The sequence below is a fragment of the Procambarus clarkii genome, chromosome 3 (assembly GCF_040958095.1).
Source record: "Procambarus clarkii isolate CNS0578487 chromosome 3, FALCON_Pclarkii_2.0, whole genome shotgun sequence".
Lineage (NCBI taxonomy): Eukaryota > Metazoa > Arthropoda > Malacostraca > Decapoda > Cambaridae > Procambarus > Procambarus clarkii.
The window spans coordinates 20,560,122-20,586,295 of NC_091152.1; the positions used below are offsets into that span (position 1 = coordinate 20,560,122).

General features: G+C 42.9%; 1 protein-coding gene and 1 long non-coding RNA gene across 5 annotated transcripts in view; one reads left to right on the forward strand and one right to left on the reverse strand.

Moving 5' to 3' along the window:
- LOC123760841 (voltage-dependent calcium channel subunit alpha-2/delta-1) overlaps positions 1-21,570 on the forward strand; it is a 207,204-nt gene extending 185,634 nt beyond the window's left edge. For all 4 annotated transcript variants that reach the window (XM_045746616.2, XM_045746617.2, XM_045746618.2 and 1 more), the window contains 4 exons: positions 2,460-2,710; positions 4,516-4,678; positions 9,610-9,801; positions 13,933-21,570. In XM_045746616.2, the coding sequence (XP_045602572.2) occupies positions 2,460-2,710; positions 4,516-4,678; positions 9,610-9,801; positions 13,933-14,046 (720 nt within the window). In that variant the 3' untranslated portion in view covers positions 14,047-21,570. The remainder of the gene's footprint in view (positions 1-2,459; positions 2,711-4,515; positions 4,679-9,609; positions 9,802-13,932) is intronic.
- On the reverse strand, positions 138-24,687 carry LOC138367888 (uncharacterized). Its single transcript, XR_011229446.1, has 2 exons — positions 23,693-24,687; positions 138-875 (listed from the first exon to the last, which is right to left on the reverse strand). It is a non-coding gene; the product is annotated as an uncharacterized lncRNA (long non-coding RNA).
- Between the last annotated feature and the right edge of the window lie 1,487 nt (positions 24,688-26,174).

Consider the following 26,174-nt stretch of genomic DNA (forward strand, 5'->3'; position numbering starts at 1 on the left):
CTACAGACATTAAGTTTTCTAAACTCATTTTTGGTGCTATGTAATACCCTATGTAATGTGCAGCAATGTAAGCAGCAAATTTTTTAAGATTGTATTTTAATGAACAATTATCCAGGTTTGGATAATAAACACACACATTATGGTAACTCGATATATATTTGATGTAAAGGTTACAGCAGTGGTTGTTGTGTGGTATGACAGCATCGTGACCAGGTGAGACTGTAGAGTGCAGATTACACTGGTGGCTGTAACCAAATCTGTTTTGTGGAATAACTAGGTTGAGGCATATCAGTCAGTGGTGGTGTTGCTTTTGACTGACTATGGGGTGGAAGATTGTACAGGATCAACAGCTGGCATCGTGGAATAACTAGGTTGAGGCATATCAGTCAGTAGTGGTGTTGCTTCTGACTGACTATGGGGTGGAAGATTGTACAGGATCAACAGCTGGCATCGTGGAATAACTAGGTTGAGGCATATCAGTCAGTGGTGGTGTTGCTTCTGACTGACTATGGGGTGGAAGATTGTACAGGATCAACAGCTGGCATCGTGGAATAACTAGGTTGAGGCATATCAGTCAGTGGTGGTGTTGCTTCTGACTGACTATGGGGTGGAAGATTGTACAGGATCAACAGCTGGCATTGTGGAATAACTAGGTTGAGGCATATCAGTCAGTGGTGGTGTTGCTTCTGACTGACTATGGGGTGGAAGATTGTACAGGATCAACAGCTGGCATCGTGGAATAACTAGGTTGAGGCATATCAGTCAGTGGTGGTGTTGCTTCTGACTGACTATGGGGTGGAAGATTGTACAGGATCAACAGCTGGCATCGGTGCAGGTGTTGGATCTCGAGGTACCTACAGTGTTGGTGGGGGTACCTGTGGAAAAAAAAGTGTTCAGTGTCACTGGCTGGAGTGTTTCCAAAGGATTGTCTAGGGCAGAATCACAGTGTGGTGTTTTAAAGATAGCCAATTGTGATGTTCTCCTACTTTCCCTGGCACTTTATGGTGAAGAATTTCATCATGTGGGAGATCACTCGTAAGAGACCCTTGTAAGGTAACTGGAGGGGTGGTCTGCTATGGATTGGCCCATCGAGCTTGCACTTGCCATGTGCAAGCTTGAAGGGTGTTCGTCTTCTCTGCTACTTGACGATGACCATTATTTCTGTCTCTGCCATGCTACCTGCTGGGGTCCTACCAGTCACGTGTCAATGATTCCAAGGATCAACTTCCCTGTGGCCCAGTCTCTGACCAGGCCTCCTGGTTGTTTGACATGGCTGCTTGCAGCATGACATATGAGCCACAGCCTGGTTGATGAGGTATTCTTTTAAGGTATGTCACATTCTCTTTTGAACACTGTGAGAGGTCGGCCAGTTATGCCTTGCATGTGCAGAGGTGAGTGTGTTGAAAAGTCATGGGCCTTTGCTGTTGATAGTTCTCTCTCAGCAGGCCTATTGCACCTCAGCTTTTAAATGAGGCTGTTTTGCAAAGCCTGCTATGCCTTCTGGTGGTGGTGGTGATGTGGAGTGGGGCCCTCAGCGGGAGTGGTGATGGTGTAGGCTTTGGCTTTGGGGCAGACACACGTGCATTGCCATCACTGTCTGCATCACTTCATTCTGAGGCCTGTGCATAATCTTTAACTGAATCATCAAATTCACTTTTCTTTGTTTCCATCAGATTCTTCTGAATTTCTTAGTGAGCCACAGTGTTGTTAATGGGTGGTGGAGGGTCTTGCATCTGCCATGGTTGCTTGATACAAGCTGAAGCCATCTTGCCAAAGTCAGCCAACTCACCATTTTTTCAAGCTGGCAGGTGTTTACTATCACCCCTGGGCAATGTCTGGTTGCCCTATTTATGCAGCAGGACTTCCACATTTTAAGTGGTGCTTTAAAATATCCCTGATTGTGTCGCACTGTTTTTTTTCTATTTGCTTAGAACATCCCTCATTATGTCTTGGTTATCTTGAGATTCTTGAGGTTATCTTGAGATTCTTGAGGTTATCTTGAGATGATTTCGGGGCTTTTTAGTGTCCCCGCGGCCCGGTCCTCGACCAGGCCTCCACCCCCAGGAAGCAGCCCGTGAAAGCTGACTAACACCCAGGTACCTATTTTACTGCTAGGTAACAGGGGCATAGGGTGAAAGAAACTCTGCCTATTGTTTCTCGCCAGCGCCCGGGATCGAACCCGGGACCACAGGATCACAAGTCCAGCGTGCTGTCTGCTCGGCCGACCGGCTCCCTTTGTCACGCAGTCGACCGGCTCCCCTGTCACGCAGTCGAAAAGTTAACATTTGTGTGGTTGAGTGTACTGCATTTTTTACCATACTCCTGTTAAACATTGATTCATGTTTACAACTCCAATGATTTATTACTTCTCATCATATTCACTATATAAAATGCTGAATGATAAATGTTGATAATATTCAGGAAGAATAAATTTACTAATGTTCTTTTCTTTCCAACAGCTTCAAGGAATAACCCTTCAGGGTATGTTTATTGGGGACCTTGACATACCAATTTTGAAGCATTTGAAAGATTCCAGATTATACGATATGGAGATTGAAGTTGACAAGCAGTCTATATGCCGGGAACTCAAGAATAATGAGACAAGTGCTGGACCAAAGAGTCATTACATTCCAAGTCCGTTTACTATTGCAGCCAGTTTTCTTGTCGAGGTCTTCTCTTGGGCCGAATATCTAAAATATCTGCTTTACAGGTCAGTTATGTTTGTGTTAACAGACTGCTAAGGTATAGAAAGGTAATAAAGGTATTTTTGCACGTTTGTCAGCCTTTCCTTTACAGGCAACATATTTTACCTGAATTTACTTGATAGCAGACGTAATGAGTGAGGACAGGAAATATGTGGCTGCAGTACTCTCACTGTCGTAACATCAGTCCACCCCTACAACACAGTGGAGATGAGGGAAAAGGGCAGAGGAACTGGCAGAAAGCGACCTACCACCCTGCACACTACAAGCATGTAAACATGAGATCTCGCACTCTCATGCTCATTCCTCGGGTTTGTGCAGATATGTAATATAAGTATTATACCCAGTGACATGCATTTACTTAACCCTTTCTGGTCAATATGTGAGATACTAAAGTGGTGACCTCAGAGTAACCAGCTCACCAAAAAAGACAGAGATCGGAACCCATATACAAAGTCAGCTACCGAGAACCCACTGTCCTCTTTAGTGTCTCACATATTCACCAGACAAGGGTTCAGCAAATGCAAGTCATTGGTTGTAATGTATATATTTTCTAAATCTGTACAAATTGAAGGAGGCGGCAAGAGTGTGGTTCAGATCTTGTGTTTACATGCTTATAGCATGTGGACTGGTCAGTCAGTTTCCATCAGCTCCTCTGCCATTTTCCCTAATCTGTCATGTTGTAGGGGTACTGAAGTAGTCATAATGCTGCCTGGTGTACTAATATATTGCCTTGGTCATATTATTCTATCTGCCTCACTACTATGGTGTCTGGCTCATTATCGTGCTGTCTGGCTCACTATTATGCTACCTGGTTCAAAATTGTGCTGCCTGGCCTACTATTGCATTGCCTAGCTTACTCTTGTGAGGCCAGGCTTGACTAATTTTTATGACAATTATGGTATTCGTCTCATAATTTTATAACAAGGCAGTTGCATCATTTCATGACAAAGTATTCACATACCAGTCAAACCAACTTACTGTATGACATCGTAATAATATATATTGTTGACCACACAAGAGCCTCTTAATATCTCATAAAAATGTGGCACAACATGCACTACCTGGGTGATAGCATGCCACATGCCACCTGGTTTGGTTGTGATGCAAAGGCAATGTCGCAAAGCAATGCAAAAGTCTCGGAGTGAAGTCATAAGAGGTAAAGCCCGGTGAGGCAAGGATATATATTCTCCTGATGCTGTCCCAAGGCTGAGTGACCTTAGTTGGAGTTGGTCATCTTTTATTGGGCAGTTGCCAAGATCTGTGAGGGAGCTTGTGAATGATCAAGGACCCTCTTACTTTTCACCAGAGAGGTCTTTGTTTGCCTAGCAGTAAACAGGTCTGCAGTAAACAGGTCTGTAAATAGATCTTAACATACAAGTTAAGCAACTGTTGTTGGTTATACCTAGCAGTAAATATGTACCTAGGAGTTAGATAAATATTGTTGGTTACACCCTAGGGATTGTCATCTGTTGTCTTAATAGGATATCGACAAGTCTGATAGCCATTCTGTTCCCGGCTGACAATAGGAAGCCAGCTGAAATCATTTCATCTTTTCTCCAATATTAATGCCTTATAAGGTTTGATCTCAGTTAATAATAATTTTAATGACTCATTATATAGTCTGAAAAATATGTAATTGAGTAATATGTTATTTAATGTTTTGTAAATATGTCAGAGAGGAAAGAGGAATGCTATATGTGATTAACTTGGTTGTAACTTGGATGACCACTACATATTAGGCTTACAATATTTTTATATTAAAAAGGTTCCTTTAATATATACAGTACTGTATTTATGATCTTTTCTACAGTGGTTTACTTGCTCTCATAACACCAAGTGTGGAGTCCTGGTCTGAATGGGGCATGATGCAAATTGGTGGCATGGAGTCGTGCAGAATTGAGAGAGCAACCTATTATTTTGGGGAGACAGGGTCACTGTCAGGCATCATGAAGTGCAACAATTACTCAGCAAAAGTAAGTACAGCACTCTACACAGTTTTCTATGGGGAGCCCCTTCGGCTCCCTGGAGCTATCAGACTGATATGCAATATATCAGTATAGATCATTAGTCAATGGGGTTTAGCCTACTAGGGACCACGAGCCAGAACCTGGCCCCTTCAGAGAGGCACAGGAAGCAATGGGCCCTGGAAAACCCCCCTGTGGTTGGGGGGTTTCCTTATCTGCCATTGACCAGGGTTAGACACCCAGAAAGGTAAGCATAACAAAACAGACCCCACATGGTAAGAAAATTAAAACTGAAAACTGAACAGAGGCAGAACTCCCTCAAATCCCAAAGAAACAAGCAAACATCACACTGCTTGTCCGCACCGCTCATCTGCGCTACTCATCCGTGTAGCCCTCTCCTCCTTGGGAGGAGGGAAGCCTCGGACCCTTCATGCCAGCTACCCAGCAATTCTAGTTCGTTGGCTAATGCATGCACTCTGGGTGGTTGTCAACTCTGACATCAGTTTCCTGGCAGTGTTTTGCCTTAGTGGTGTCCTCTGCTGTTCATGGTGTGGTGGCCAGGTGCATTAAAGTGTACTGGGGCTGCATGCACTTAGGACAGCCTTTCCTAAGTGTCCTGTGAGTTCTATCCTTGGGTGTCAGGGGTTCTCTTCCCTGGTGCTTTCGAAATGCCATTTCTGTAGGGTTTTTGCTGCTCGGCATTTACCCCGCCCTTGGGGCCAGCTGGGGTTTCATGGCCCTTGTTTGGCCTTGGGTAGGAAGTGGTATTGTTGTTGGTTGGGACATTAAGGTGTTGCACAGCCAGCTTACCTATGCAGCGGCCGATTCCTGTTTCCTCTGGGGACGTTGTACTTTTGCGGGGTTTTACTTTTACTTTTTGTTTTGTTTGCCTGGTGGGAGTCTGCCTGGTGTGGCTATAGGACCACTTTTAATATTTTGGTGGCCCTCGGCTAGGCCCCCGTGATTGTACACGTTGCAGGGGTTTCAGTGTTTTGATCTCCCCCTTATTAGCTTTGGGTCTAACTGGTTAGCAACACTTTGACAGGGCTTCCTGTAGCAGTCAGCCTATGGGCCTTGGAAAACCCTATTGGGGCTCGATGGATCTATAGATGTGTCTCCCGAGTTCCAGCTCGCCTTGTGTGAGTTTGAAGGTTGCTGTACGCCCTTGTCTCAGGGTGACAGTCACCACTTTTGCCTCCATCATGTTGCATGTTGGGTCAGCGACACCCTTGACTCGGAGTTTTGTGAGTTGTGTTCTCTGCTTGTTCTCCATTTATCCATTCTGATGACATTGATATTCAGGTACAGGCAGCATACATGTTGCATGCTAGGTTTAGGTTGCTGCAACGCGCTAGGTTGGTTGCCCGCCCAGATGCCCCGAGGCTGCCCCATTTTGGTTAGGCATTGTTTGTCTTTCAACCCCCCCCCCCTCTCCTCCTCCCCTGGCTATGAAACATCTGCGGGTTTCGGAATTGGGGCGGGGGTGTAGTTGGTGATGAGACTTGGGCGGCTTCAGGGGCTGCCCCATTCGGGTTGGGGGATGAAGGCATTCAAGCCTGCTCCTGTGCCGAGGCTTCTGGAGGCGACCTCCCTCCCTCCCTCCCTCCATACCAGCAAACCTCCCTTCTTTACTGCCTTTTCCCTGGAACCTGCCTTTTCTTCAGGGGTTGAGGGCATGGAGGACGGCTCTGCCCTGGAGCCTCTGTTGAGGGGTTCCTGGGGATGTTTAATTGCCACTGTCAACCAATTGCCATTGTCATTTATTGCCAAATTGCCATTTAATTGCCATTGTCAACCAATGTCTGTTTTTTTAAATGACGCTGTTTGTCGACCGAATTGTATTTGTGCTGCTTTCTCAGCCATGTTCCCCCCTTTTTATCTCTTTTTTTTTATTTGTTCTCAACTCATTTTATTCTTTATGCTCAATTAGTATTAAGCTTTAGTCATTTAAGTTTTTCATGCCCGAAACGCTTTGCGTAATAGTGGCTTTAGGCATTGTATGTACTAGCCCAATCTGTAAATCCATCACTCTTTGTAAAATCTCTTGTATGTATGTACCTTACCTAAATAAACATTTGATTTGATTTGACTGCCTGGGCTTTGTGCCTTCTGGGTGGGTTTTTTCATCTGTTTTATTATTCAATATTTGCTGGCATGATTTTTGCTCCCTTGCATCAGCCACTTCTCATTTTGTTTTGGTGGCAAATTTTTCTCTGCCATTTTCTTTCTTTCCATTTTGTAACACTGATAAAACCAGCGTTGAATGTAATGAAACTCCCTTTTTCTGGGTGAGTCCCAGAGGCTCCCTGGAGCTATCCCAGGCTGATATGCTAATGTCAGACTTTGGCATCAGTCATGTGTATGGAGTTCTTAGGCCTACCAGGGACCACGGCCAGAACCGGGCCCCCCTCAGAGAGGCAAGGGGAGCAATGGCCTATAGAAACCCCCATGTGGTTGGAAGCATTCTATGTCTGCCATCGACCGGATCAGGCACCCAGAAAGGTAAGCACCCCAAAACAAACCCCTATTCTGGTTAAAATTGCTACCAAGAGCCGAACTAGTGGATAGAACTCCCCAACAGAAAATGAGCAAACTAGTATGACGTCACACATCGCTGCGCCGCTGTCTGCGCAGAGGGGGAAGGAGGAGCCCCAGAGCCTTCAAGCTGGCTACCCACACCTCAGTTCTGAGGCTGGATGTCAAAAACACGAAAAACCGCCAACCGGAGGGAGGGAGGGATGCTGGGGAGCCTCCGGGACTCACCCAGAAAATGGCGTTTCATTACATTCAACGCTGGTTTTCTGGGGGGGAAAAAAGGGGTTTTCTAACCCCTGCTCCAGAGGAGAGCATGAAGCTTCCTGACCCGACCCCCAGAGGCTAATGCCAACAAGAAAAGAGCCTTGTAGAAACAATCCTGGACTGAAGGGGCCACAACGAAACGAGGAGACAAAAGGAAAGCGAGCACTCTGTCCAAAGACCAGGACGGCTCCCTTGCACTCACAAGTAGTCAGTGTGGGCTTGCTGGGCCCATTCATAATGAATGACTGGGTCACCCAAGCACTAGGGAAACTCTCTGGATGAACAGACACTGAACACAGCACAAAAACTCCTTAGAACTTTGCAGAGAAGTCAAAGACCCTTGCAGTACTCAAGAGTGAAGCACCCTCCACATGAGATTAGCCTCAGTGGGACAAACACCTCAATCCACCAGGTAAGCAACCCTGTCAGGGCAGAGGTAGTGTCAATGAGCACCTAGGGAAGGGCAGCCCTAGGCACCTGCAGCTTGAGATGAACAGTTCCCAAAGTCCATATAACAAGTGAGGCATGTAAAATCACATACATGAAGCAAATACAGTACTTAAAATTTAAATGATACACAACCAAATAGGTCATCATAGGACAGAGTCTAAATGATGGCCAACGCTTAACTACAATAGTATGGAGCTGAAGAGCTGGCGACTCGAGGAACAGTCGGACACATCAAGGACTGATGACTGTTGACATGGAAGCTGACAGCTCCCATGGTGCTACCACATGGGGGTGGCTAGCTGTTACTAGAGGGAGGGGGGGTGTGATTTTTAACTTTTGGGTGGACTGTTTGCTGAATAATTTGCTGCATTGTTTGTATACTTTCTATGAACCTTGCAGTCGTCTTTTTCTTCCCTCACTTCCTTTCTGGGGGGCTTGTTTCTTCGGTGAGGGTGATCATGAATTCCCTGCTTCCTATGCTTCTTTGAGGATGGGTGGGGGGGGGGAAAGGCCAGGTTTTGACCTCTTGTCTCCAATAGGCTATTGAAGGACTTACAAGAGATGTTACATATAGGCATGGAGCTATCTCAGTGCAGATATTAACAATTAACCACCATTCTGCCTCTCCAGGAAAAACAGGACTGATAATAGGGTAGGGGGAACAATTGGTAGGGTTACACTGGCATCACATTTTTGTTGTCATAATAAATCCACAAATGTTTATGTGATCAGCGAGTTTAATGTTTCAGCATCTTATCACAACACTATTACAGTAAAATAATAGACAGATACTGTAGTGTAATAATTGAAGGCAATTGTTAATAATAAGCAGATACAATGAGACTATGAAAACTGTTTTAACATAAAAATGGCTGAGAAGTGTTACGCTGTAATGCATTCAACTCATCAGATTTGGAATGTTTTCTCAACATGCACACAACATGCAACTGCAGTTTTGGTAATTCTATGATATTACAGTCTCCGTGGTGTAGTGGTAAGACACTCGCCTGGCGTTCCGCGAGCGCTATGTCATGGGTTCGTATCCTGGCCGGGGAGGATTTACTGGGCGCAATTCCTTAACTGTAGCCTCTGTTTAACGCAACAGTAAAATGTGTACTTGGATGAAAAAACGATTCTTCGCGGAAGGGGATCGTATTCCAGGGACCTGCCCGAAACGCTACGCGTACTAGTGGCTGTACATGAATGTAACAACTCTTGTATATATCTCAAAAAAAAAAAAAAAAAAAAAATATTAATTTGTTTAACCTTATTTGTTTCAATTCTGTAACAGCACACTGAATGTTATTTTATATTGTACTTTAAGGTAAATTTTTAATCACGAACCCCAGGGTATTGTTTTTATTACTGAACAATTTTATATATTGAACAAAATTTGCTGCTTACTCATTGGAATGGAAAAATGAAATTAATGATGCTTGTACAACTTACAATTATCAAACATCAGTATAATGAATTGAAAAGAAATTGAAATTGAAATAAGTTTATTGAGGTAAAATACACACAAAGGGATGAGGTAGCTCAAGCTATTCTCACCATGTTAATTGAAAAGAAAAATGTATAATTGCACATTATGTTTTAAGTAATTTTAATTAAATAATTGAGCTTAGCTATCATTCAAATTTAAATTATGCTATTTTAATTTAAAGAATAACAACATTTTATGTACACAGTTCTGGGCTGAGCGACTGCAGGATACAAATGCAATGTTGATTGCTATTGAAATGAGTATTAATGCACAAGAATGTGGAGTACACTCAAACCTACCTGGAATTGAGCCAAAACGAGTGACTTCACATACGCCGTGTGCGTACCAGGACAGATATAGAAAACGACCAATTAGCTGCCTTACAAGTAATTCAACAGTGAGTATACTACATTGTTTGAATATCATATTTTATAAATTATCTTATTATTATAAATTATCTTATTATTATAATTATCTTATTATCTTATAATTATTACTATAAATTTGAATATCATATCATATAAATTATTTTTCTGTGGAGAGCCCCTTCAGCTCCCTGGAGCTATACCGGACTGATGTGTATATATTAGACCGTGGGAACAGTCAATCAATGGAATTCCAGGCTTACCAGGAATCGGAATCTGGCCCCCTCAGAGAGGCACGAGGAGTAATGGCTTATAGACACCCCCCGTGTAATTGGACACAGTCTATATCTGTCATCTACCAGGTCAGGCGCCCAGAAAGGTAGGAATTCCAAAACAAACTATAACTGGTTAAAAATTGCAAACCAAAAGCCGAACTAGCAAGCAGAACTCCTCAATCGAAAACAAGCGTGACATCACAGCCGCTGCGCAGCTGTCTGTTTAACTCTTTCCCCCCCCCCCCCCTGCGGGGGAGGGTGGTCCCAGACCTCCTATGCTTGGCTACCTAACCCCAGTTCAGAGGCTGTTGTATTTAGTGGCAGTCGATCGACTCTGGCTCCATCCTTTTGAGCAGTGCTGTCCATAGCGATGTTGTTCTATTGTGTGGTGGTGTGGAAGCCAGGAGTAACACAAGAGTACTAGGGCTGCATGTGCCTAGGGCCACCTTCCCTAGGTGCCCCTGTAAGTACTGCTCTTGTTGGGGAGAAGGTAGTATCGTCGCAGGCAGGGGCACAAGGTACTGTGCAGCTGTCGTGATATACGCATAGCGGCTGGTTCTATTCCCTAGGAAACGACGTGCTTTTGCATGGTTTTTCTTTTCCTTTTCTTTTTTCTGGTGGGGGATCTGCCTGGTGTGGCTGTAGATACACTTGTATAATTTTGGTGACCCTCTGCTAGGTCCTTGTGCTTGCACATGTTGCAGGGGTTCAGCTTTTAGTTTGCTTGGTATCTCTGGGATAACCGGCTAGTAGTACCTCACCTGGGCTTCTCTTAGCAGTCAGTCTAAGGGCTCAGGGAACCCCCATTGGAGCTCACTGGTCCGATGGAGGAGACCTCCAAGTCCCACCTCGCTTCATGCGAGTTTGAAGGTTGCTCTGTCCACTTGTGTCAGGGTTACATTCACCATCTTTGCCTCCGCAATGCTGCCTGTTGGGTCAATGACACCTTTGACCTGGAGTCTTGCGAGTAGTGTTCCTTGCGTTTACTCCAGTTCACCCAGTTTGATAATACTGTTGATTGGGTGCAGGCAGCATCTGCGTTGCGTACATGGTTTAGGTTGCTGCAACGTTCTAGGTTAATTGCCTTTTCAGATGCCCCACGGCTGCCCCGCTTTTGTTATAGGGAGCCGAACTTGGGGGGGAGGGGGTTGTTAGTCGTTTGACTCTGGTTTTGTCTGTGCCCCCCTTGTTCTTCCCATGCTGTGGTTTATCCTGCTCCTCCCACTACCTGCTCCCGGCTCCCAAATGCCTGAGGGTTTTCTTGGTGGTGAGACTCGGGCGGCTTCGGGAACTGCCCCTTCCGGATCAGCGGCGGAGGCATTCGAGTCTGTTCTTCCTGCCGGGGCTTTTGGGTAGTGCCAGCAGGCCCCCTTCATCCCTGCTTTTTCGGTGGACTTTGCCTTTTCTCCAGATGCCGAGGGTTTGGAGGACAGCTCTGCCCCAGCTCCTGGCTTGGAGGATCCCAGGGCTGGGGAGGAGTTGACTTGGGAGGCTTGGGCCCCATTTAACCCCACTTGAGTGGTGGTACCCTCAGCATGGGGCTTGTTATTACAGGGGGAGGGGCTTTCCTATCCCCCCCCTCCCAGTATGCATTTGATATGGGTTCAACTCCTTCCCAAGTTCGGTTCTGGGTTCTGTTGGGTTCCTCGGTTCCCTCCTTCCGGAGGTTTTTGAATTCCCACATCCCACCGAAGGTGGTGTGGGAGGCCCTTGTGGTGCGCTTGGGCGTGGTTGAAACGACGGTGTCCCTCAGGTGGATTTCCTGGCTACTTCCAGTTCCGAAACAGGACTGTGTGGATCTGCGTTTCATTCTGGAGTTGTCCCATCTGAACCCCTGGGTCTTTTGCCCCTCTTTTCGGATGATAACTCTGTCCCAGGTCTAGCTACTTTTAGAGCCAGGTGCTTGGATGGTGTCCCTGGACCTCCAGGATGCATATTGGCATATCCCGATTCATCCGGGGTTCAGGGACTGGCTCGGTTTTGTCATAGGGCAGCAAGCTTACTGCTTTCGTTGCCTTCCATTCGGTTTGAATTTGGTCGTCTCGCGTTTTTACATGCCTTACCCCGGGTCATGGTGACCCGTTTGCATCTGTTAGGGGTTCGGGTTCTGGCTTACCTCGACGACTGGCTGGTCTAGGCTTCCAGCCGGTCTGTGTGTCTGCTCACCAGGGATTTGATTCTTTCCAGCTTGCCAGGTTTGGGTTCTTTGTGAGCTGGAGAAAGTCCCATTTGGTTCCCTCTCAGGTTCGGACGTAGCTGGGTGTTGTGTGGAACTCTCGAACCACTTCCTTGTCTCTCCCTCCAGCAGTGTTGCTGCGGCTGCAGTCCCACCTTGGGTTGTTTTTGGGGGGCACCCGGGCCACTCGTTGGTTGTTCAAGCAGCTGTGCAGGAGTCTGAACTTCGCAGTGCTGGTCTGCCCGCCGGGTCAGATCTGGCTTCAATCTAATTTGATGATTTACTACCAAATAAAATGTAGAAGGTCTTTTCTATGTTTAGTGTAACTTTGTTGGCTGACATCCACGAGTGGACATTTTTTAATTCAATGTTGACAATATTATTTAGTGCGTGGGGGTTAGGGTCAAAATAGAGAAAGGTAGCATTATCAGCAAATAGTATAGATTTAAGAATGTTAGAAACATTTAGGAAATCATTGATGTATATAAGAAATAGAAGATCCCAAGATGCTGCCCTGTGGCACCCCTACTGTCAATGGTAGAGTGGGAAAGGATATGCGGTTGATGATTACATATTGGTGTCTGTCACTGAGATAGGAACGAATATAGTTCAGAGCAAGGCCTCGGATACCACAGTGGGGAAGTTTAAGTAAGAGGTAGTTATGATTTACAGTATCAAAGGCCTTTCTCAGCTCATTGAAGAGGTCAATTGGGAACTCATTTTTGTCAAGAGCTGTGTAGATTATATCAAGCAGACTAATAATGGTATCGTTGGTATTTTTGGGGGAACAGAAGCAAAATATGTTGAGTTTTACAAAGTAGGAATAGAGCTGTTTGTAAATAAAATTTTCAGATATTTTTGAAAGTATTGGTAGATTTGATGTTGGCCTGTAATTGTTTGTCAGCTCTCTCGCCTCCTTTATGAACTGGCATCACTCTTGCTCTTTTTAAGGATATCAGGAAAAGTATGACACTCTAGATTTGTTGAATAAAAGAGCTATGGGTGGTGCAAGAGCAGGGGCAGCACTCTTATATATCATAGATGGTATTTCATTAATTTTCCCAGCATTGGTTTTAAGTGATTGAATTATGGATATAATGTCTGTCGGGCTGACTGGGGAAGGAGTAGAGTTAGGATAGCTGCCTGTAAAATATGTGGTAACATGTAATTACCTAAGTGTAATTACCTAAGTGTAATTACCTAAGTGTAGTTACAGGATGAGAGCTACGCTCGTGGTGTCCCGTCTTCCCAACACTCTTTGTCATATAACGCTTTGAAACTACTGACGGTCTTGGCCTCCACCACCTTCTCACCTAACTTGTTCCAACCGTCTACCACTCTGTTTGCGAAAGTGAATTTTCTTATATTTCTTCGGCATCTGTGTTTAGCTAGCTTATATCTATGACCTCTTGTTCTTAACGTTCCAGGTCTCAGGAAATCTTCCCTATCGATTTTATCAATTCCTGTTACTATTTTGTATGTAGTGATCATATCACCTCTTTTTCTTCTGTCTTCTAGTTTTGGCTAGAAGACAGTCTGGGTCTCTGGGATTGGGTTGATAATAAGACAAATTGTGAATGAAATTCAATAGTTACACTAGCAAATGTGAAGAAATATAAGATGTTCTCAAACTGTACATATTTTGTCAGTATATTTATAATGCAAAAATACAGAATCATTAATATTAATTAAAATATTTTTCTGCTTTTTAGGCTGCTGATATTGGTTGCCACGCGTGCCGACGACAGCTCAACCATTATCTTGTCCTCGTGCTTGTAATAGTTGCTATTTGTAATAACTATGTAAATAAAATTGCTTCATTATAATTAATGCTAATTACTGGAAAGACTTAACTAAATATGTTGGAGATGTTTTTGTTTTCATGATAATAAATTTCGACATTTAAAAACAAAATATTTTGATTCCCGAGGGTGCCCTACAATTTATTATATCAATGGGAGTTTGTAGGGAGAAGATCAATAAGAATTGTAGAGGGCTACACAAAAAAATTATTGTAGGTGACATAAAACAAAAGGAATTATAACTGACTAAAAAACAGAACTGTTGGACAGATCTTGCAAAATTTGTACTCCGCAACTGACAAAATTAAGCATGTGTGTATATCACGAAAATAAACACGTGATTAAGAATGTGACAATGTCAGACCACGGAGGAAAAATGAAACAGGAAATTTCCTTAAGTACTTTCGTATATTAAATACATCTTCAGAAGGTCATTTTACAGATCGAGTGATGGGTATAAATAGGCAGGAAGGAGTGGTGAAGTAAGGAGCATGTATATTTAATTAAAATTAAGCATGTATATTTATGTATGATACTGTTCAGTAAAATGTTGATTACAGGGTCTGTACATGCCCATGTCAGCTCATGTGCTGACATCCCCATGAATGTATACATCATAGGACAACTACTGACTGCAACATATATAAATTAAAATAATACATAATGAAAGAAGATAAACAAGTTACTGTATATGTGAAAGCTATATTTGTGAGAAGCAATGCAGGAAGTTCAAGGACATTTGGTCACGGGATGTGTACCTCGGTCACAAGACCTATTATTTAGTGGCAAGATGTGTCGTTGTTTAACACAGCTGCACAGTGTGACCTAACTGTGGTCACACTGTGGTCACATTCACATTCAGTCACTACATGTGACCACTCATGTGTGGTCACATTCAGTCACTACATCCACCATTCAGTCAGTAGACTTGCCATTCAATCACAAGACCCACCATTTAGTCGGTTCCATATTTTCCTTCATGATGTAAATTCCAAATAGGTATTAGTATCTTTTAAAAAAAATGGCATGTCAATCAGAGCTAAAGTTACAGAGAAAAATACATTTGAACATTTATGACTAAACTAATATGGCTGTCACACCATTTCTTTATAGAATTTTCTTGACCTAGTTTCTATGTAGGCCATAAAGGTACTGTAGTTTCATCAGCAAGTTTCATGTTAATTTAACATACAGATATAGACAAGACATTTGAAAATTGATGAATAAGCCAATATGGCCTCTAGACATAAAAACATCTTAAAAAAAAAAACACTTATGTTAACTGTCTTGAAATTATCTTGAGGAAATCATCTCAAGATAACCTCAAGACAGTTAACATAAGTTTTTTATCAAATCTTAACCTCTTTACTGTGACACTTTTGTTTTGGCCCTATACTTGTCTTGTCAATATAAGGCTATAAAATTGGTATGGGTGCAGCCCCTTGAGGTTCCCTGAAGCTATCTTGCTGAGCTGGCCCCTAACTACTTGATTACATCAGCTGTACAGTTCAGTTTGGCCTACTGAGGACCAGTACCAGAACCTGGCTCACTCACAGAGGCAGAGGAAGCAGGTGATACTCCGCTACCTCACTAGGAAATCGCCCAGAATGTCAAACCTGGGTTAAAAAAAAATAAATGCTTCACAACCTGTGAAATGAACTTCCCCAATAATGTAAACAAACTACTGTATTAAAGATCTCTCGAAACAAGAGTGCACTGTTTTGCCCTACCCCTCACCTCATTTGGGGGTGGGAGGAGCTTGTGCTGTCCACTGGCTCAAGCCATTAGTTCTTCCGCTGATGCAGCTTGTGCTACATGTCTCCAGTACGGTCTCTAGGTCGTCAGTACGCCATGGCTGGCCTTGGTACTTTTCAACTAAGTACCTCTTTGGCATTCTTCCAGTGTGTTTTGTTTTGTACACTGTTGGTGTAACATGGGCCTGGCTTTTTTCAGTGCTTAGAGCTGCATGTGCTCAGGGCTACCTTCCCTGAGTGCTATCTAGCACCAGTAGTTCTCTTCTCTGATGTGTTTAGGAGCTTGCTCTCTTACAGGTCTTTCCTGCTTGGGATGGCCAGGGATGGCAAGGAGAGTCAGGGGTTTCATTGCCCCTCTGCCTTGTCCTGGGTTAGGAGTGAGCATTGGCTGGTGGGGTGCTTAGGATTTCCTTGACCTAATGTGGGTCTTCATCCCTTTGGACAAGGGCCTTTTGCTTCAGGGGGAGGGGATTTTGTACCCCCTCCTTGTATGATTTTGTTTTGAATGCAGCTCCCCCCCAAGGTTCGTTTATGCATGTTGTTAGGACCATTGGAACCGTCTTTCCAGAGGTTTCCTTCCTCTTGAGTCTCTCTGTTATGCATGATCTATTTACCTCCTGCATGTTCCAGTCATTCTGGCCAGCAGACAAGCCTCTGTTTTTCATTGGGGCTTGGCATGGCTTTTCTCGTTCTCACATGCACGAGTGCTGGAAGGTGGTAACCGTGTTTCTGGTATTTTTAAGTGGCCCTACTTTTGTGCTGCTCAATGACTGACTCTTACTCTTTCCCGGGATGTGGGTTTGGTGCACCTCCATGGCCAAGTGCCTTTGCTGTTAGCAGCCCTTGTGATGGAGGACTTTTTTTTTTTTTTTTGGGCTTGCTTGCATTTGGTTTCTGTTGTGCGGTTTCTAGCCCTCGTAATCTTACCTTGAGGTTACCTTGAGGTGCTTCCGGGGCTTAGCGTCCCCGCGGCCCGGTCGTCAACCAGGCCTTCTGGTTGCTGGACTGATCAACCAAGCTGTTGGATGCGGCTGCTCGCAGCCTGACGTATGAGTCACAGCCTGGTTGATCAGGTATGGATCTCGTAAAGCTCCACTCTTAAGTGCATCCTTGAGGATGTTCAGGCGCTCGGTTCTGGGCCTGGTAAATTTGCTTCAGTGTCTGCTGTGGCATCACTTACAGCTTTGCCCATGCTGTAGGGGCCTGTGCTTATGTCAATCAAGTCTTTCAATGGGCCACAGAAAATAAAATGATGTTTACTGAGGACAAGTACCAATTATTGTGCAACAGAAAAAAATAAAACATCAAAGCAGAAACAACATATAAAACAGTCAAATTACACTCTTGAATGAAAAAGTAATATAAAGGATTTAGGAGTAATCATGTCAGAAGACCTTACTCTTAAAGAACACAAAAAAGTTGCTGTCACAAGTGACAGGTTGGAAAAATTACAGGTTGGATAACAAGAACCTTCCAAACAAGAGATGCAATACCAATGATGATATTTTTTAAAACTTTAGTGCTCTCTAGAGTTGAATATTGTTGCACACTAAGGACCCCATTCAAAACTGGGGAAATTGCTGACCTGGAGAGCATGCAAAGATCTTTTACCACTTGAATCCACTCAATAAAACATCAAAATTATTAGGACTGCCAAAAATATTAAATTTGTATTCCCTAGAGCACAGGTGGGAGAGATACATAATAATTTACATTTGGAAAATATTAGAAGGACTGGTTCCAAATCTGCACACAGAAATAACTTCACATGAGACCAGAAAGTATGGCAGGGTATGCAAAACAGCCACACTGAAAAGCAGAGGTGAAATAGGCATGCCGAGAGAGAACTCGATCGACATCAATGGCCCAAAACTTTTCAACACTGCCCAGAGACCAGGCCCCGGAAAAGTTGATCCATGGAATCATCAACAGGTAGTCAACAGAACTAGCTAGTGTGTTATTGCTGTTGGTCGAGATAAGTGTGAGGTGGAGCCGGTCTCTGGGTCATACGTGACTTTTGTGTCTGGTTTGTCCTTTACTGGTCAGCGCAGTGCTCAAGTTTCACAAAGGGCTTCTACTTCTCGTTTTTTATTTTTTTTATTTATACATACAAGCATTCTGACATTCTTGTAAAGTTACTAGTACACACAGCATTTTGGGAAAGTCCTTAATGTTAAGTTTCCCTGGAATACGACCTGCCAAATCAAACCAGGTACCCGCTCATTGCTTGGTGAACAGAGGTATATAGTTAAGGATTAGTGCCTATAGTTAATCTTCCCTGGGCAGGATACGAGCCAAGCTCAAATTACTCGTGAAGCATGGGGTGAGTATCTTACCACTGCACCATGGGGACTACTATCCATGAGTTCACTTCGGTTCTTTGACATGGCACTGAGAAAGAGAAGGGGGTGGGGGCTACTTGATTTGTTTGCCAGCTCTGATCCCATGATTTGTGTTTTTTTTTGGTCGTTTCGAGCAGCCTGCAGTGGAATTGGTCTGTACCTAACCCCCCTTTCTGGGGATTGTGACTTTCAATGCAGGTTTCTTCCCTCGGCTGAGTCGAGTCATTTCAGAGTGGGTTGCTTCTGGAATGGTCAAAATGACCACGTTTCTTCAGTAGGTGTCCCATCTCTTCCCGGTTGTGAAACAGGACTTGCCGAAGCTCCAGTTCATCCTCGATCTCGCGCAATTGACCTGCATCATCCCTTGCCTTACATTCCAGATAACCACTTTGCCCCATGTTTGTCTTGCATCAGAGGCACATTCCTGGATGATATTCCTGGACCATCGGGATGTGTGCTGGCATGCCCTCATTCACCTGAGATTCAGGGATTGGTTAGGTGTCACTGTGGGGGCATCAAGCTTACTGCTCTCAGGTTCTTTCCTTTGACTTGAATCTGACTCGCAGCATTTTCACCAGGTTGACCCAAGTCATGGTGACTTGTTTTTTGTTAGTTGTGGGTTTGTGCTCTGAACCTACCTCGACGACTGGCTGGTGTGGACCTCCACTCACCCTACATGTCTGTCAGTTGGAAATTGATTCTTTCCCCTGCTTGCTTGGTTCAGGTTCCCTGGTGAAATGGTGAAGTCCCAGCTGGTGCTGTCCCAGGTTCGGACTTGGCTGGGCCTCATGTGAGATTCTTGGTCAGCGTCACTTTGCTTTCCTCTGGCAGCTTTGCTTTTGGCTGCAGTATTGCCACCTGCTGGTGTTGAGGTGGCTAACCTGGGTGACTCAGCAGTTTCTAAAGAGGTAGTGTGGTAGCCTGAACTTTGCCTGTGTTGTTTCCTTGCTGGGCCGTGTGGCTTGGGTGCTGTTCTGGTTTCTCCAGTTCTGCCCCTTTTGTTGCCATCGTGACCACTGGGTATGGGCCATGTTTGCCCTTTGCCAGCTGCTGCATCACTGTTTTCTCTTTGGGCTTTTTGAGTTTCGGTTCCCTGGCACCTGCCTCCCTCCTCGCTAACTGTCCTTATGGATGCCTCGGCTATAGGTTGGGGCTTCGTGACCAGCACTCACCAAGCTGCTCAGGGTTGTTGGTTGCCTCCTTTTCAAAGCACACAGTATAGTGAGGGAGTTTGCAGCCATGTGACACACCATATAGTGGATTCAGATTCCTCAAATGATGAAATACATTTATGACCCATGATGAACACATAAAATAAAAATAAAAAATAAAATGTTTATTTAGGTAAGGTACATACATACAAGAAATTTTTACAAAGATTGGTTGACTTATAGGTAGAGCTAGTACATACAATGCCTAAAGCCACTATTACGCAAAGCGTTTCGGGCATGAAAAACTTAAATGACAAGCTTAATACTAATTGAGCATAAAGAGTAGAATGAAAACAAGAAATGAAAACATAGCTGAAAAAGCAGCCCAAATACAATTATGTCGACAAACAGCGCTCTTTTAAAAAAAAACAGACATTGGTTGACAATAGAAGGGTAAGGTAGGTTACAGGGAATTTATTAGGTATAGCTTCGTTTTTATCTTAAACTGGTTGAGAGAGGTACAGTCTTTAACATGGTTGGGAAGGTCAACATCACACTGCTTATGGTAAAAAAAATTAAAACAAGGTAAATGAAACATGCGAGAAGGAAAGTAGGCTTTGTGGGTACCAAGGTGGTCGGAAGAGGGCAGATAGATTATATGGTCAATGGTATAAATACTAGGGAGATGATATGTAGGCTTTACTACTACTTGTGGCTGCAGAATCAATCTATTAGCTCTTGGATCTTGCCTTTCTAACCAATCTATTTTTCCTCTATTATGTCCACTATATATATTTCTTTCTAACACACACGTGCACACACATCTCCTAGATGCAGCCTGTAGCAGCTGTCTAATTCCCCGGTACCTGTATCTATTTACTGCTAGGTGAAAGAAACTCTGCCCATTTGTTTCTGCCTCAGCCAGGAATCGAACCTGGGCCCTTAGGACTTCGACCCCCCCCCCAACCCTGTCCACTCAGCTGCAAGGCCCCCCTGTTTGGGTATGGCAGTTGTAAAAGTGCAGTGGTGGCCTAAGGAGGGTCAGTAGGCTGCGTGGGCAGTGATGTCGGTGCCTGAGTTATGAGAGGTGGTGTGACAGTGGTCATAAAGAAACCCACATATTTTGTGAATGCATCTTCATTAATGCCAATTTGAAACTTCAAAAATTGCTGTTATATCTGGGCTGCCATTGCAGTAAACGAGTGGATACTCATGATTAGCATTTAGTTAAGTGCCAGATAAGAGCTTTTACTTGATGTGTGACTATATATACTATACTTTGTATACTGGGATAGAAATTATCAGCATTTTTTTTGTAGGGCACCCTGTTGCAAATGGTGGGAGACTAATAGTGAACTCAAGTTAAAATAAATTGAATCTGCTGTAGTGTAAATTGTAGAGTAAATTATTCAGTCATAAAAATCATGCATTGTAGTACGACTGATAACTTTGTCTTCCTTTTTGTCTACAATACCATAGTGTGTGTTGAGTTACCAGATCATTTCCTTGTTTGTGACTGTTGAGTAACTGCCAGTTTCTTTTCTTATGGTCAGTATGCGTGTTATTTTTATAACATTTTATAGTATGTACTTGTTGATGAAGTTTAATGTCATTGCTCATTCTAGATCTCGCTGTGATAGATAAAATTTTGTCTTCTGTCCAATAATGTAGAATCTTAGTTATGTAACATAATCTTTACTATGTAACTTTTGTCATAGAATATTTTATATAATAGCTTGCCTTACTCATGAGAGTACTGTACTCTACTCTAGATAACAAGCACCTTGTTTGTTTTTTGTTAAAATGTGACCAATGCTTTAATATAAGTATAATTGTTAATTATTTAAAACCATGTACTATGATACCTCAGTTATCCAGTGCTTAATTATGATTTATCTACACTAAGAGCAAAGATATTAACAACATATAATAGAAATTATGTATAATTAGTTTCAGAATATTCAACTTTTTCTTTTTGTAGTTTCATTAAACATGTTTTAAAATGTAATATGCTCTTTAGAAATAATATATAGTATATGTACTGTATTTGCATCACACTGCACTTTCCTCATGTGGAAGAGGAGTAGCTTTTGAAAAATCTAGATACAGTACTAACTACTATACCTCTGTCTACATATGTGGAAAAGCATGGGTGATCCTCAGTAGCCTACATTGGCTAAAGAGTTACCTGGTTATTCCTCATTCAAATAACAATGACCTGACTCACAGCTGCATGAAGTTATTAAATTGCTCTATAAGGCATAAAGCAAAATAAAAAATCAAGTGTTGAATACAAAGAAATGACCTTTACTTGTTGAACCCTCAGTAGTTTCCTGCAGTTTGAACCAAGGTGTAACTGAGCCTAAAGAATTGAAGCAGAGGCCTCTCGGATCCACACAAACATGCCAGGAGCCGAGAAAACTAGAAAGGAGACGAGAGAGATACCAAATAATATACACATGGAAAATACTGGAGGAACAGGTTCCAAATCTGCACAGTAAAATAACAATGTACTGGAGTGATTGACATGGAAGAAAATGCAGAATAGAACCAGTGAAGAGCAGAGGTGCCATGGGCACAATCAGAGAACACTGTATGAACATCAGAGGTCCGCGGTTGTTCAACGTCCTCCCAGCGAGCATCAGAAATATTACAGGAACAACCGTGGACATCTTCAAGAGGAAACTAGATTGTTTCGTCCAAGGAGTGCCGGACCAACTGGGCTGTGGTGGGTATGTGGGCCTGCGGGCCGCTCCAAGCAACAGCCTGGTGGACCAAACTCTCACAAGTCAAGTCTGGCCCCGGGCCAGGCTTGGGGAGTAGAAGAACTCCCAGAACCCCATCAACCAGGTATCAACTATGAGCCAGGTAGAATCTGGCTCTCTATGAAGCTAGAGGCACTTAGGGATCAGAGATCTATCCAAAATAGATATCCAAATATCCAAATATCCAAATATCTTAATTATGGTATCTGTGCATGGGGGTCTACCACTGCAAACCACCTTAAGCCCATCATCACACAGCAAAAATCTGCTATCAGAATAATAACTAACTCTGCTTTCAGACAACACTCAGCTCCCTTGTTTAAATCTCTAAACTTGCTAAATATTAACTCCCTCCACACATTCTCTTGTGTCAACTACATTTACAAAACCCTGTTCTTAAATGCAAACCATGCTCTGAAACTCTCCCTGGACAGATGTAATAGGACCCATTATCACCACACCAGAAATAAATATCTCTTTGATATCCCCAGGGTCAAACTTAATCTGTGTAAACACTCTATGCAAATTAAGGGACCTAGTCTATGGAACTCACTCCCTAGTGAATTGAAAAACTGTAAAACATTTGCCTTATTTAAAAGCAAAACCAAAAAGTACCTAACTTCATCTATTTAGTTTCCTACACTGAGCTTTAAATTTGCTCTGTACCTAGTGGTACCCAATCTCCTAATTTTTATGTAATATCAAACAACCTTATCATTGTGTTCATTGCTGTCTTCTTTTATGTGCTAGCCATATGCTGTATTGTGACTACCAATTTTTGTCAACTACCATTCAAGCTGTCATTGCAATCAATCTTATATTGTTTCTGCTGTATTGTGCCTACCAATTTGTTGTCAACTACCATTTTAAGCTGTCATTGCAATCAATCATAGCTACCTATGTGCTTTAATATACTGTACCTATAATTTTCTCTCATCTTTTTTTTTTTTTTTTCATTCCATGTAATCTGTTATCATTTTTTTGTCTATAAATTTTGCAAGTATTTACCTCCTTAAAATTTTCTTAGATTAAGGACCTGCCCGAAACGCTGCGCGTGCTAGTGGCTTTACAAGACTGTAATTACCATATTTGTATCCTCACATTCCTTATGTACATTCTTGTATATGCATAAATAAATAAATAAATAAATAAATAAAATAAAGAAAAGCTTGCCCAAAAGATTAGAAACAAACAAAAGCTACTTAAGTCTTAAAATATACAAAGAAATCCTGAAGAAAAATCAATCATTGCCACCAGCAATAACCTTGATGCACCCAACCACTACCAGATAGCGACTCAGGAAACCTGGGATTCTGGCCAGCAGCCCACCTTTGTAGGTGGGCCTCGTAGCCTGGTGGATTGCGCGCAGGACTCGTAATTCTGTGGCGCGGGTTCGATTCCCGCACGAGGCAGAAACAAATGGGCAAAGTTTCTTTCACCCTGAATGCCCCTGTTACATAGCAGTAAATAGGTACCTGGGAGTTAGTCAGCTGTCACGGGCTGCTTCCTGGGGGTGGAGGCCTGGTCGAGGACCGGGCCGCGGGGACACTAAAAGCCCCGAAATCATCTCAAGATAACTCTCTTAAGCTGCTTATACACACCCCTAAACACCCAACAAAAATGGGACGTGGAATATACTGAAGAATGACCAGAATTACATTTAATGCTTGATTTCTAGGAGCTGGGAGGCCTCTGGAGCTTACTTCTTATAGCACCCTGACAGAAGAGGACTGTTGACCAAACCACACACTAGAAGGTGAAGGAACAACGACGTTTCGGTCGATCTGTCCTGGACCATTCTCAAGTTGAGTGAGAATGGTCCAGGTCGGACCGAAACGTCATTGTCCCTTCACTTTCTAGTGTGTGGTTTGGTCAACATATTTTGACCATGTTATTGTGACTCCTCGTCTTTTTCCTCGAAGAGGACTCTTTCTCTGAAGGGTTCAAGTTCAAGTTCAAGTATGTTTATTGAGATAAGCAATAAATACATCTCAAAGGGATAGAGTAGCTTAGGCTATTTCTACCCCCCCTCTACTTCAAGTCCCTCAAGGGGCGCACAAATTCAGTGAGTACAAATAGACATATAACAGTACAAGAATCCCATTTAACATTGCATACAGCAAGTACAGCATATAATTGTTACATTCTTGGGGCAAAATTCTTGTAGCTCCTAAGTATACTGTCTATTATACCATTATCACACATCCAAACAATTTGATGTGGTACACTATTTATTTCCTTATTTCTATATTTTTCAATAAGTTGCCACTCTACTACATAATGTTCTAAGGTGTGGACGTGCGGCATACTACATAATTTACACTCCTTATCTTTTTCACTGACATCAACACCGTATTGCCAGATATATTTGTATCCTAATCTTAATCTCATGTAAATTGAATCCTTCCAAGTAGACTTTCCTTTACCATAAGTGAAGGACGAATTTGTATTTATTATTGAATAATTCTTAAGTGTGTTACTACTGTCCACCATTGCCATTCTCTTTATCATTTCTTCACCCTCCTGAATCACCTTGAGTCTACTTTTTATTTGTTTCAAGGTTAACTGACATACAACATCAACAAGAGTTTTTTCAGTGGCTCTCTTCGCTATGTCATCAACTACCTCATTCAACAGTATTCCCACATGTGAAGGGATCCACATGAATCTTACTTTATACCCAGTTTTTTCTAGTCTCTTAACATTCTCTCTACACTCTATCACAATATTCTGATATACTGGGCGTCTGCTATTTAAAGACTCTAACGCTCCTCTGCTGTCAATAAAGAAGCAAGCATTTTTACCACATTTGACTACTTCCTGTAATCCTGCTAATACTCCTTGGAGTTCAGCCTGCGTTGAAGAGACATTGTCAGTTAAGCGGCGTCCAATAACAGTATCTACAGTGCCGATGTCAGTGTACTCCCTGATCAAGACTCCACATCCTGCCTTCCCATCCCTAGCTACTGACCCATCACAATATACATGTAGAGTGTTTTCCGTAGGCAGTTTTCTAATTATACAATCATATGTTGCCCTCAGCTCTCCTATTTCATACATACTTTTTTTCTTATGCAAGGGAGTAATTACTACATCTACATTACAATCCTCCCATGGTGGTGTAAATTTTCTCTTGGGCACAGCAACACACTCTGTAATAACATCATACTTTATAACATTATAACATAATTTATTCATATATACTCCCTTCTTCATCATACACTGTTCACTACTTCCCACCTTTTGAACCGAGAGGATTAATTCATTAGCTCCCCCACCTCTCATTAATCTAATGGCAGAGGCTACATTTATCTCTGAAATTCTATCCCCAATACTCTGCAGATTCAACTCCATCCTCATTATCTCAATCATAGCATTTCTTGGGCATCCTAAGATAATTCTCATTGCTTCATTTTGTACCTTCTCCAACCTGCCCATCCTACCTTTACCAAAACAAGAAATGACAGGTGCAGCATAATCAATAAGAGATCTTACAGTACTTAAACATAAGAACAAAGGTAACTGCAGAAGGCCTATTGGCCCATTCGAGGCAGCTCCTATTCTATAACCACCCAATCCCACTCATATACTTGTCCAACCCGCGCTTGAAACAATCGAGGGACCCCACCTCCACCACGTTATGCGGCAATTGGTTCCACAAATCAACAACCCTGTTACTGAACCAGTATTTACCCAAGTCTTTCCTAAATCTAAACTTATCCAATTTATACCCATTATTTCGTGTTCTGTCCTGTGTTGATACTTTTAATACCCTATTAATATCCCCCTTGTTATGTCCATTCACCCACTTGTAAACCTCTATCATGTCGCCCCTAACTCTTCGCCTTTCCAGTGAATGCAACTTAAGCTTTGTTAATCTTTCTTCATATGAAAGATTTCTAATTTGGGGAATTAACTTAGTCATCCTACGCTGGACACGTTCAAGTGAATTTATATCCATTCTATAATATGGCGACCAAAACTGAACTGCATAATAAGAACATAAGAACATAAGAACAAAGGTAACTGCAGAAGGCCTATTGGCCCATACGAGGCAGCTCCTATTCTATAACCACCCAATCCCACTCATATACTTGTCCAACCCGTGCTTGAAACAATCGAGGGACCCCACCTCCACAA